Genomic DNA, 12,369 nt, shown 5'->3' with positions numbered 1-12,369 from the left:
ACATCACTTTGATAATATGTAAGGATTGTAGCTCCCCCTAGAGGCAGATCACTATTTGTGCAGTGCAAAAAAATAATCCAGAGGCAAATCAGCAGTATTTAATGCCATTGTGAGCTATATTGTAAGTGTGCATGATTTGGTGATTTCAAAAACATATGCTGTGGATGTCCTGAGTTCTTTATTCATTTAATATATTTTTAAAAACCTAAACATTATTTATAGGGAAACTCAAAGAAGCGAAATAATAAATATAAATATGTGCTGTCCTCTGCTAAAATTACAGGTCTTACAGGGAATTTGCACATTGCAAACTCTACTTACAACCATCTCCGTCAGGGCCTGGGTCATCTTCAGGTTGTCCTCCTGCCATAAGGATGGGGCTTCTCATCCCATCTTTATACCGGAGGAAAATGAGACATGCAGCAACTGCCCCAATCCTTCTCCCATGATCTTTGGGCTGTTCTCTCAGCATTAAGCCAGGAGAAGGGTGAGACATGCGGTGGCTGAGAGCGCTCCAGAGGGCTCCCAGCTACTAAATGTCTCCCTCCCCCATCCTTTCTGCATATGGATGCGGCAGGCAACCATGTTCTTATGCTGAGAGGACAGGGAAAATGAGGAGGGCCTGAAGTAAGACCATGCCTGCTATAAAGGGACAAGGAAGATTAGGAACATTTTCCTCTACAAAATAGACACAAAGCATAGGGAAACTCCGTACACATAAGCTATATTCCAATATAATTATTTTACATGAATGGCTAATGAATATATACAAATAATTAGAATTGTGTGATCTCCCCCAAACTACTTCTGCAACCTCCCAAGGCCTGTGTGCCTCCCCAAGGCATCTTCAAACATTGTCCCACCAAACCTTAGTGATAATCCACACAAAACAACATGAAGAAGTAATGGGGAAATTACAAATTTTGTGCAAATTTTGCATGGAATAAATCTTAAACTATGGATAAGCTTTGGAAACGATATAATTCTCCAACTCCTTCACACAAAGAGAAGAAAATCATGAAAATGACTCATTACTTTATTCCAGAAGAAACTGAACATCTCATCACATTGATGTCCTCAAGCTAGGGGACAGGAGAGCAAATCCAGCAGGCAGTGGAGGAAACCATCGCCCAAGCTCTGCATCGCCCACATCACCGCTTTGGCTTCCCTCCACGCTTTTCCTGGCTTACCTAATGAGAACACTGGAAACTTCCCATGTTCTCTGGGTATCCTAGGATGCTTCCAGGATGAAGCCAGACTAGAGCCCAACCAGAAGCAGCCCTCCATCATGTGATGAGTTCCAGTGGACTCCATTCTGGCTCAGGAAGCGTCCTAGGACAAAGCTCAAACCTTGTGTAATGAGGTCCTTAGTGAAGATTTACATCCCTAATTTAGCATGATATTCATATGCCTCTTTGTAAGATCAGATAGGGAGTTCCATAGGCATTTTTTTTATACTATTAGAGCTAGAGGTGAAAAAAATCTGGACTGGAGATGAATTTATCTGTTTGAAGACATATTATCTTCAGACAACAGGCATATCACCCAAGTCTTAATACCATGGTTTTCCATGCATGCTTTTTTTTAAAAAAAGCCTGGTTTAGAAAGCTTATGCTGATATATATCTCCCTATTCAGATGACATGATAAAGATATTAATATAGCATGGACTTTGAGTTGGTTTTGTGTAAACGAAACTAGTCCCTGAAGATCCGCGCTCTCATGCTATTACAGTTAGGTCTCCACATTTGCAGGTTTGATTATCCATAGATTACTGCACCACTTTCACTACTGCTCTATGCTATTTTTAACAAGGACTTTAAATGTTTTGAATGTGATTTTCCTGCTTCTTGTCAGAGGGTTGGACTGGATGGCCCATGAGGTCTCTTCCATCTCTATGATTCTATGATGATGATGATGACTTAGATAACATTGGTGTTGCCAAGTTACCCCACTAGTACAGGTATATTTTTTGTGCATACTAAATATGACTTGGGAGTTCAATAGATATCCATGTCTTTTCCATTTTCACACAGATCCCGAGTCCCTGTGAAAATGGAGGGGCAACTGTACTTAAGTATTATCATGCTACCGAACACAGTGAAAACCAACAGTGTGTGAAACGGCAGAAGTCCATTCTGTTTTCATTTTGAATTTCGGGCACCCCTCTGCTCTGTTTTCAGGAAGATTCCAAGAGATTAGGAAGTAGGCCATAGTTTGGGATTTAGAGTTCTGTTTCCATTTCAAGAAGAATCTTCTCTAAAACAGAACCGGGGCAAGGAGGAGACAAGACAGTCAAAATTCACAACAAAAACAGCATGAAAACAGAACAATTTCTGCTGTTTTGCACACTGCTGGTGAAAACAATCTTCTATATAAATAACAATGTAATGTTCATTTCTGGGATTAACATAACTCAAAAACCACTGGATAAATTGACACCACAATACACCTATCAGGCCAACAAGTGACCATCACTCATAAAAACACTGAAAAATACAGCAGAAGAGACTTAAAAATCCAAAACAAAAACCCAAAATCGCACACACACACACACACACACATATCTATATATATAAAATCCAAAAGGGCATTGTTAGGGGCTGCAAAACACGAAAACCCCCAGACAAAAAATTACCAAACTTGGCGTACGCATACCTCAAACCACAAGGTATGCAGAACACTCATCACAACTCAAAAAACATAACAACAAACTCACAATTACACAACCAAACGGAGCATGCGCAGAGGAGTCACGGTGCGAGTCGCCCGGGGCGCACACATGGCCGCACCATGCCCCCTCCACGCAAGCCACGCCCCCTCCCATCGCCACCCCGCCCCTTCCCCCATGCCAAACCGAGCATGGCCTAGGTGCCGACACTGAAGCCCTGGCCTGGGAGTGGGAGCTCGCCCACCTGAGCGTGCTGGGGGCCGGCCTGGTGCACGTGCGGTGCGGGGGGCTGTCCACCTTCCATGGGCCCGGACAGCTGGTGGCCTTCCCGGGGCTGGACCAGCGGAGGCTGCCCGGGAGGCCCCCGCTGTGCGCCTTAGTGGCCCGCCCGGGAGAGGCCGCGACCCGCCTCTCCCGAGGACAGCCCTTCGGCCTCCGCCACGCCCAGCCCAGGCCGCCCCCACATACCGGCATCTGGCTCCAGGGAAGGAAGGACACCGCCATCGGGGACGATGAGGAACGGGAAGGAGGGAAGGAAGCGGGTGAGGGAAGGAAGGACAGAAATGAGGGGAAGGGGTGTAAATAGGAAGGAAGGAAGGAAGGAAGGAAGGAAGGAAGGAAGAAAAGTGGGAAGGGGAAGGGAAGGTGAAGGAAGGAAGGAAGGTATATCAAAGAAGAAAGGTAAGAAATAAACAAAAGGAGGGAAGGGGAAGGGAAAGTGTATGAAAAAAGGAAGGAAGGAGAAGTTGAGAAAGTATATGAGGGAAGAAAGGTAGGAAAGAAAGAAGAAAGAGAGAGTAGGAGCATGGGAAAGAAGGGAGAAAGGAAGAAGAAAGGAGCGGAAGGAAAGGTGTAGGAACGAAGGAAAGGAAGGAAGAAAGGACAGAAGAAAATGCAAGGGAGGAAAGAAAGCAAATGAAGAAGAGAAAGGGAGCGAAGGAAAGAAAGAAAGAAAGAAAGAAAGAAAGAAAGAAAGAAAAAACGAAAGAAAAGGAAGTATGGAACTACAGAGCGAAGGAAGGAAGGAATGAGAAAGAGAGGGAAGAAAGGAGACAAAGAGGAAGGAAAAGACAAAGGGAGGAGGAAGGAAAGAGGTACAGAAGGAAGGAGGAGAGAAGGAAATAAAAAAGGGATGGGAGGAAAGACGCAGCAAAGGAAAAAGAGAAAGTAGGAGAGAAAGACACAGGGAAGGAAAGAAATAAGAAGGAAGGATGAAAGCAAACAGCTAAGGAAGGAAGTAAACAGGTAGAGAAGGAAGAAAGGAAAGAAAAAAACATAATGAAGGAAGGAGTGAAAGAAGCAGAGAAAGAGGGAGAGAAGGCTGGCCACAGCAACGCGTGGCGGGTAAAGCTAGTGTGTGTGTGTGTGTGTGTGTGTGTGTGTGTGTGTGTTTTTATATATATATATATATATATATATATATATATATATATATATATATATATGCAAACAGACATATATGCACATAGGTAAAGGTAAAGGTTTTCCCCTGATATTAAGTCCACAAATATATACACACATACATACACAAAACCCATATACACAGATTGGGCCACAGCAATGCATGGCAGAAGACGCCTAGTAACGTAATATGTAAAAGGGATTAGAGAGCTACTGATTTTATCAAATATTGAGGTTAAGCTTTCCAACCTACTTTAGGATGGAGCCAGATAAAATATTGGGTATTGGAGAAGAATTATATACAGTTTAATAGACTAGGATTTTACTGGGCAACTTAGAAAGTATATAAAATATGGAAGATATGTTATTTTGTCTTCTTTAGGTATTAAAAAATCAATACTAATAAAGCCTGAAATAGCTATAACATTTGGTTGAATTTTTAATAGTGTAGATAGAGTTTTCCCAAAGGGAAAACTAGATGTTTGAGGAGAATGAAGAGTCCTCAGAGACAGGCAAATGGAGAGATGAAAGAGTATCCCATTGCAACTTTAAAATGGTGGGGTGATGCCACATCTTTGGCTCCTCAAGAATCTTTCCACTGGAGCCAGGGAGCACCTAGTATATTCATAGGAATAAATGTCACACTTGCATCAGAAGGAAAAGTTCTCTGCATAAGCTTTCAAGAACTGCTAAGATGACAGCCAAGAAATTCCTAAGCTGCTTTAAGTAGCCACATATCAGATGACTTGAAACTCAGCATATTGGCATGAACAGCTGAGAAGAATACTGAAATAGGCAGAGAATCCTAACTGTTCTGTAACCCCCCCCCCAAATTAATGCTAAAGATATGTGAATCTTTTTCAGTATTTATAACTGCAATGGAATGGCCTTCACATCAATGCTTATTACTCCACATCAAGGCACATCTCTAGGCCTCCAAAATGCATGGGTTTTAAAACTCAAATGGGAGAAGTTTAGTCTAATAGGCAAATAGATCTTGCACAAAAGCTGGAGGTTCATTAGTGAGATAGGAATCTTATCATTTAGAAAATGTAATTTAGCAACCATATCTATCTGATCTGGAAGATAACTACTTTTAATGGAATACATCTAATCTCCAATACCAACATAAGCAAAGCAACAAAAAAAAAGATTATAGAAATTTACAATCAGAGTGTCATTCTCTTGGGATTGTTGCAAAAACAACTCAGGGGCCTGAAATGAAATACAGTCATATACCCACAAGTCTTTTTAAGGGAAAATAGCGGGTTTAGATGGTATTTTTGATCAAGAAAACAGAAGCCTTGTATCCCACTCCTCCTCAGATTGTTTTTGGTATAGGGCCTAACTATATATTATGCTAAATAAATATCCTGACACATTCCCAGTAATGTTTTTAAATGTACATCAGACATAGGTGTAAATTCCATTGGGACTATGACATAGAGAGATTTATTTCTTCTCTCCCAATGAGGAGAGAAGAAATAAATAAACTAGAGAAAATAAAATCCCCAACCCCCCCCCCCCCTCTCCCACTGTGCAAGAACTAGATTGGAGTTCTTGCACAGTGGGAGAGGGGGGGTTGGGGATTTTACCTACGATAGGCCTGGTCAGAATGGTATCTAATGTAACTATTTCAAATGGGAAAGAGTTAACATTTCTTCCTCTTTCTCCAATAGCTTGAAAAAAAATCATCTGTTAGTATATCTCTCAGAATGTTGAACCAACAGGACTAGAGTTCATACTGGATGGGGGATTCTGGAAAATGGCACACATCAAAACTACTACCTCAGTTGCACTAGGGCAATGGTTCTCAACCTATGGGTCCCCAGATATTTTGGCCTTCAACTCCCAGAAATCCTAACAGCTGGTAAACTGGCTGGGATTTCTGATAGTTGTAGACTAAAACATCTGGGGACCCACAGGTTGAGAACTACTGCACTAGGGGCTACTACCAACACTTGTTGGTTAGAGGCACAGGAAAAAAATTTAAAACTTCAAATAATAAAACATAACCAAAGAGAACACCGCTCCAAGAATATCTAGTTTTTCCAACATCACTCTATGGTGAAGTTTCAATGAATTGTACCTAGAGATTCCCGGAGAGGTGTTCTCTGCATTCTTCAGCAAAACTCTATGGTCAGCTTCTGGCAAAAGGTGATCATAGTCACCCTGGAGGACCTAGAGATCCCTAGAGAGAACATTTTAATCAAATCCATGAATAATCAAATCTGCAAAAGTAATGTGAAGAGCCAATTGTAATCTGTATATATACATGGAACTCTGCTACCAAAGGTGGAACACTAACTCAATCAGTGTCAATGCGCACACAAACTTCATTTTCATGCATGCAAAACAGTGCGATAGGGCTTTTTTATCAAATATAACCAGTCAGGTTGGTTCACATAAACCTCTATATACCGTAAACATTGAGTTATGAAGAAGGGCATCTGAACCTTGATATGCTGGTTGCTAGACAGTACACCAAATGTATAGAAGTATATTCACATACTGACCTCAAAGTCTGCACTCTCCCATCCACTAACCAGAAAGTAACACCCACTGAATTCAATGGTAATTATTTCTGAGGAAACACCAGTAGTGTCTCTCCCACATTACCTGTTTATTTCCAGCACATGTACTCCATATTTGCTTTCAATCCTGTACTTTCCAGGCTCACTGGCAGGAGTAATCAGTTCTTCATTTTTGTACCTGGCAAATTAATGGAAAACAATTTGAAATAGTAACCAGGTTTTGGCGGGGGGGGGGGGTATGTAGTTTGGACACAAAAGGAGCAACAACACAAAACAACACAAGTTGTGAAAATCTGAATATGAAAAAAAAAAACACCAATGATATAGGAACAATGCAGAATTAATATCCAGAAGTCTTCTTTACATGTCTCTCTGTGATTCTACATATATATATTGCCCAACATAACAAATAGCTTTGGGAGGGGAACCAATTGTCAATAAAGCAAATTGTTGGTGACCCCAGTTTCTCAATGACCAAGTTCCCAGTTGAAATTCACAACAGCATCATGTGGCTGATCTTTGCTAAAATGTAATTAAACATAACCAACCATGGGGTACATCCCATTTACTTAAACTAATCTAAGTCAAGGCAATTCAGTGTAATTACAGTGATTGAACACTGAGGGCTTGTGTCTTTTTAAGATTTTGCCAAAGAGAGATTCTTAGCAGATGGAGGTGGCCTTGAATCACTAAACTACAACTGAAGGTTTACACAAGCTATCTTTTTTTGGCATATGATCATAGTAATTGTCCCATGAGAATCTGGATCCTCTAGCACTTTCTTCTTCTGCTGACTGGGTTTTTTGGACATTTTAGAGAATGGAAGCCATTCTGAAGCTTACAACAAAAGGTGAGGATCATTCATGGCATCCAGCTCCTGAGACAACTACTTGGTCATAATAATAACACTTTATTTATACCCCACTACCATCTCCCCAGGGGACTTGGTGCAGCTTACATGAGGCTGAGCCCAAAATACAACAATACAAGCAATAATAATAACAATACAAGCAATTTAAGAACAACAAAACATAGAACAATAACCTAAGCATTATCAATAGGACAACACACTTTAAAATCTATGAGTAAGCCAAATGAAATTAAAATTAAAAAATTAAAAAATAATGCTGGACATGGGCGAAAATGATGGGGCGGTTTGTGGGAACATACCTAGGATCTAGGTCATAGATCCTAGATGACGATCTGTGGAGTGACAGACACCGAGCAAGATACTTTTCTATCCCCAATGGGTCATTCAAACCCTCAATGAATTATCCATAAGTATTAGTAAATGATGTCACCAGTCATGTGTTTTTTCCATTGACTTCACTGAATCATTGGTTTTTTTCCTATTATCAAAACATTGACTGAAATTGGTCATCAGGATTCTGAAGGTTGACAGGAAGGCTGTGTGTGGCTCAATAACAAAGTATATGTTTATTCAGTGACTCTGAGCAAAGGAAGAATTCCACTCTGAAACCCAGGGCCCATTCACAGTACAAGCTCATCGTGCTATATAGATTTCATTTTATCTGCCATGAAACATCCTTTGCAATCCCAAGCTTTGTAGTTTGGAGCAGTAGTAGAGCTCTGGCTGAAAAACCTAATAATTTTCTTTCAATTGCAGATCTCAGGATTCAAGTTGGTGGAACCATGGCAATTAAAGGAGGATCATAGCATGGTATTTGTGTAGTGGGAAAGGCTAGCTGCTGCTAGTTAGGGAGGGGCAATGTCAAGTAATATAAAAAATACTTGAAAATGATATGCAGTAGAGTCTTGCTTATCCAACCTTCACTCATCTAACATTCTGTATTATCCAACGCAGTCTACCTCCTGCCTGGATCCACAGCTGTTTCAATACATTGCAATGTTTTGGTACTAAATTTGTAAATACAGTAATTACTACATAACGTTACTGTGTATTAAACTGCTTTTTCTGTCGATTTTTTGTAAAACATGATGTTTTGGTGCTTAATTTGTAAAATCATAACATAATTTGACATTTAAAAGGCTTTTCCTTAATCCCTCCTTATTATCCAACATTTCTGCTTATCCAATGTTCTGCTGGCCCGTTTATGTTAGATAAGCAAGACTCTACTGTATATATGTATTTACTATAACTCCGTAAATCTCACGGCTAGCAGTTATATTCTGGATGTTGTAGAACAAACAAGTAACATTTCCAAACTTTGATACTAGGCTAGGCAGAACAATAGTTTGACTTGCTATACAACACCTCTCCATGTTCCTATGACACATGGGAGGTAATCAGTAATACCCTTTACATGCGTTTATGTTTTCAGGAAACCAACACGGGCTGAACAAGCCAGTCCTAGCTGACTTTGTAGTATTTGACTCATATTTTCAGTCAGGAATGGGAATCTTTGAACTTTACACCACTCTATTAAAAATCAATGCAGGTTCTACCATTGTTTTGCAGGGTAATGTAAGACATTCAAAGAGAGACTGCTAAGAGCAGCCTGTAGCACATCTTTCCTTTGCTCTCTCTTGAGCAATTACATCAGCAGGCAACAGATTCTGAGTTCTGAAATATGCAGTGTATGTCTGCACTGCAGTACAAAGCCTAAAACTTTTCTCCCTTCAGCAGCAATGTCAACAAGACCAATCCAGCATGTCTTTGAGGATTATAAATGGGTTTTAACATAGCCATTATACATGTGACACTGAATAGCTGGGCTAAAGCAACCAAATGAAAGCGGCTTAACACCATTTTGAGATCCCTTGAGTGGGTCAAAGCCTTACCATTGTACAACAGGAGTGGGAAATCCCTGGACTGTGAAGAAGAGCTTGACAGCCATCCTTTCCCAAACAGTGTGGGATCGGAGCCGTACCAGAATTTCTGGGGCTCGGGCAATGCTCTCTTCAACAGCATACCTTTCCAGTGCCATTTTTTCCTGTACCTGGAAATGCAAGCAGAAATACCAATGGGAGAGAGGGAATAAATAATTGAAATAAGCAGAAATATGAAGGAGCACATCTGTCTTGATAGGAATAACAAAGACAAACAATAAGAAGTTCTTGAGAGCCTGTTTAGCAAACCCACAAGCTAAGGAAAGACTGAATGAAGAAAACGCTCTCACAGTACCATCCTCTGTATGGTGACTTTATCCAATTGTTCTCTAGCAAGAAGCCTGGCTGTGCGCAGCTCCTCTTCCAAAGAGGACAAACTTTTGACATACCGAATTCTCCTCTGTTCACTCCAATGCTGGGACTTTTGCTCCTGGCTCCTACAAAAGTAAAAACCAGGGAGAGTTGAGCCAACATCAAAGCTGTGGTGTTAGGACTAAAATGCTATGGCAAGCCAAACAATGCTATGAAGTTGCATTAGCAGCTTTACGGAAGTGGAGGTTCTGCATTCTGAACTCTCACACATACACACACAGTATAATGCAGCCAGGATTTTGAGGAACAGAAGCACACGTGCCTCATCTCCTACATTCCTTCTCTATAAGTGGCTTAGCGAAGTAGATGTTCATCCAGATTTCTCTCAAGAGATGCTGAGCAGGCTGGTTTAAAATGCTAACACATTTATTCCAAGTATATTCAAATGGTTCCTAATTGGAGAATGCTGGCATGGTGTGGTCACAGATGAGCCATCTCATATTTGGGGTCAAGAGATGGAAACTTCACTGTAAAAAAAGTAAAATGCACCCCTGGATGCCATCAAGGGATTTCTTTTCCTTGTTGTTCAGGGGCCAGCACATTTGCAAGTTGTAAAGGGCTAATATTTTTTTCTGAAAAAGCCTCTGTAGGCCACTTGCCCGCCCTCCCTTTGTGCTTAATCATGGTTGATTGCAACTCACCACGTCATCCGCCCCTCTTCACCTGCGTGAGGTCTTCCCCTTATTGATGGGCCCTTCTGCCTGCCTGCCTTCTGTGGGTAGCAGGGAAGCCCTCTGCAGGCTGCATTCAGCCTGCAAACTTTAAGACTCAGTAGTTTCCCCCCGCCCCCCAAATCCTCCTTGTCACTTCCAGGTTTGGGGTGGAAAGGGCCAGTGCCACACACAAAAGCCCAGAAATGGTTGCAAATGGCACAGGACCAGACCTCCAAGCGCCTGGAGCAGCCCAGGGCTACACTAAGGCCAATGCGACCTTGTCTGGTCAGAATTTAACCAAACCTTTAATTGTAACTCATTTAGGATGATTGTCAAATGCAAGTGTATGGATAGAAATTCCAGAATGTATCCATCACAACATGATGCAAACAAGGTTTTCTGTGACACTAACATTCTTTATAGGATGGAGGAGAAAATACTTCTATTTTCGTTAAAAGGAGAAATGACTAGACCAGTATCCAGCTTCCAAAGAGGTCTGGTCAGTGGGATGAATAAGTAACAAACCTGTACAGATGGCAGGGAATTGAGAATATCATTTCAGAATTGTCAAATGCCAAGACTTATTCATATATTTAATAAATAATGGAGCATATCCATGTTTTTTTCTGAATTATACTAAAGAGAGTGGCATCCATCATCCTGAAGAATGGGCCTGAATTTTAAAAGTTTTTAAAAGAATGATGTGGTTTACTGAAGAGGAAGGACACAGGATTCAAGTAGTTTTCCATTTTGTATTGTTAGTATTACTTTATGGTTCCATACCACTGATCCGATATTAACTTTTGCATGAATTGATACTGATATATTGTTGTGGTACAGCTGTCTGAAACATAGATAACTAGTATGTTAATGTGAAACATAAGGCCCAGGTCACATGGACACTTCTATTCAATTTCTATTGAATTTGCCTGATAAAAGGTTTAAGCTGAGCATCTCTGCCTATGTGACAAAAATGTATAAGTGTTACAGAAGCAGCATGACAGCAATCCAGATGAGAGCTTTTGGTATTATGGATTTATCTCCTTACAACTGACTACATCTTCAAATTTGGATGAATTATTAAAACAAAGATCAGTGTTCATCTGCAGTGCAAAGACAGTGCTGCCAACAGGTAATTTGAGGTACCTGAACTTGTCCAAAGGGAAGAGATGATGACATCTCCATAACTCTGCCTTTCATAACACACTGTGTCCATGTCTCTGGTGTATTTGTCGTACAGTACGTCAGTGGGCATGCAGCCACTCACACAAAACAGGAACAGAGCTGTCAGCATTTTTATTACAGGATTACATCTCTCAGTTGAAACCGAGATGTCACTGGAGCCCCCCACCCACCCACCCCCAATGAAAAATAGGATGTGAAGAAGATAACTCTATTATAAGTAAATGACTCCAACGTATCATTTCAGAATTAAGCAAGAACGTACTACATTTGCTTGCAAACAGACAAACACATTCAGCACAGGCTGGTATTTAACCCACTTTTAAAGTCTATCTTCAGCATTGGCATATTCAGCTGTGAGATTTATGAGACATTCAATGCTTTGGTATGTAAGGCATAACAAATTAATGAAAAACTCAGCACACTATGAAATGTCTTGCCATGTTGACAATTCTGCCAGTAAAACGTCTTATCCTGAGCATTCGGGGATTCAAGAGGGAAGATAATGTGAGATCTTAAAATAGGAACTCATTTACTTTCATATTTGAAGACATGGGGGAGTCCTTTAGCCCACCTTAGCTGCCTTGGATCCCATCCCAGAAGAAAGAAGGGATAGAAAATCCAATAAATAAATAAATGTCCCATAGCACATTCCTTGACTTGCCTGACACAATACAACTCTATGGTAATATAGAGATAAGAAAACACTCCACATAAACATTAAAAACAGCATGCAATCAAAGATC

At 40.8% G+C, this 12,369-nt stretch overlaps 1 protein-coding gene across 2 annotated transcripts in view; it reads right to left on the bottom strand.

Moving 5' to 3' along the window:
* Positions 1-12,369, bottom strand: part of MYOM2 (myomesin 2) — a 96,613-nt gene that overhangs the window by 66,531 nt on the left and 17,713 nt on the right. Inside the window, exons 4-6 of one of the 2 annotated variants that reach the window (XM_060788523.2) lie at positions 9,712-9,853; positions 9,369-9,526; positions 6,691-6,783 (exon numbers count right to left, since the gene is read on the bottom strand). In XM_060788523.2, the coding sequence (XP_060644506.2) occupies positions 6,691-6,783; positions 9,369-9,526; positions 9,712-9,853 (393 nt within the window). Of the gene's footprint in view, positions 1-6,690; positions 6,784-9,368; positions 9,527-9,711; positions 9,854-12,369 lie in introns of those variants that run through there. The other variant, XM_067468299.1, reaches the window with a different exon arrangement.

The sequence above is a fragment of the Anolis sagrei genome, chromosome 1 (genome assembly GCF_037176765.1).
Source record: "Anolis sagrei isolate rAnoSag1 chromosome 1, rAnoSag1.mat, whole genome shotgun sequence".
Taxonomy (NCBI): domain Eukaryota; kingdom Metazoa; phylum Chordata; class Lepidosauria; order Squamata; family Dactyloidae; genus Anolis; species Anolis sagrei.
The sequence above is the reverse complement of the archived record's forward strand: the minus strand, read 5'-3'. Positions and strand labels throughout refer to the sequence as shown.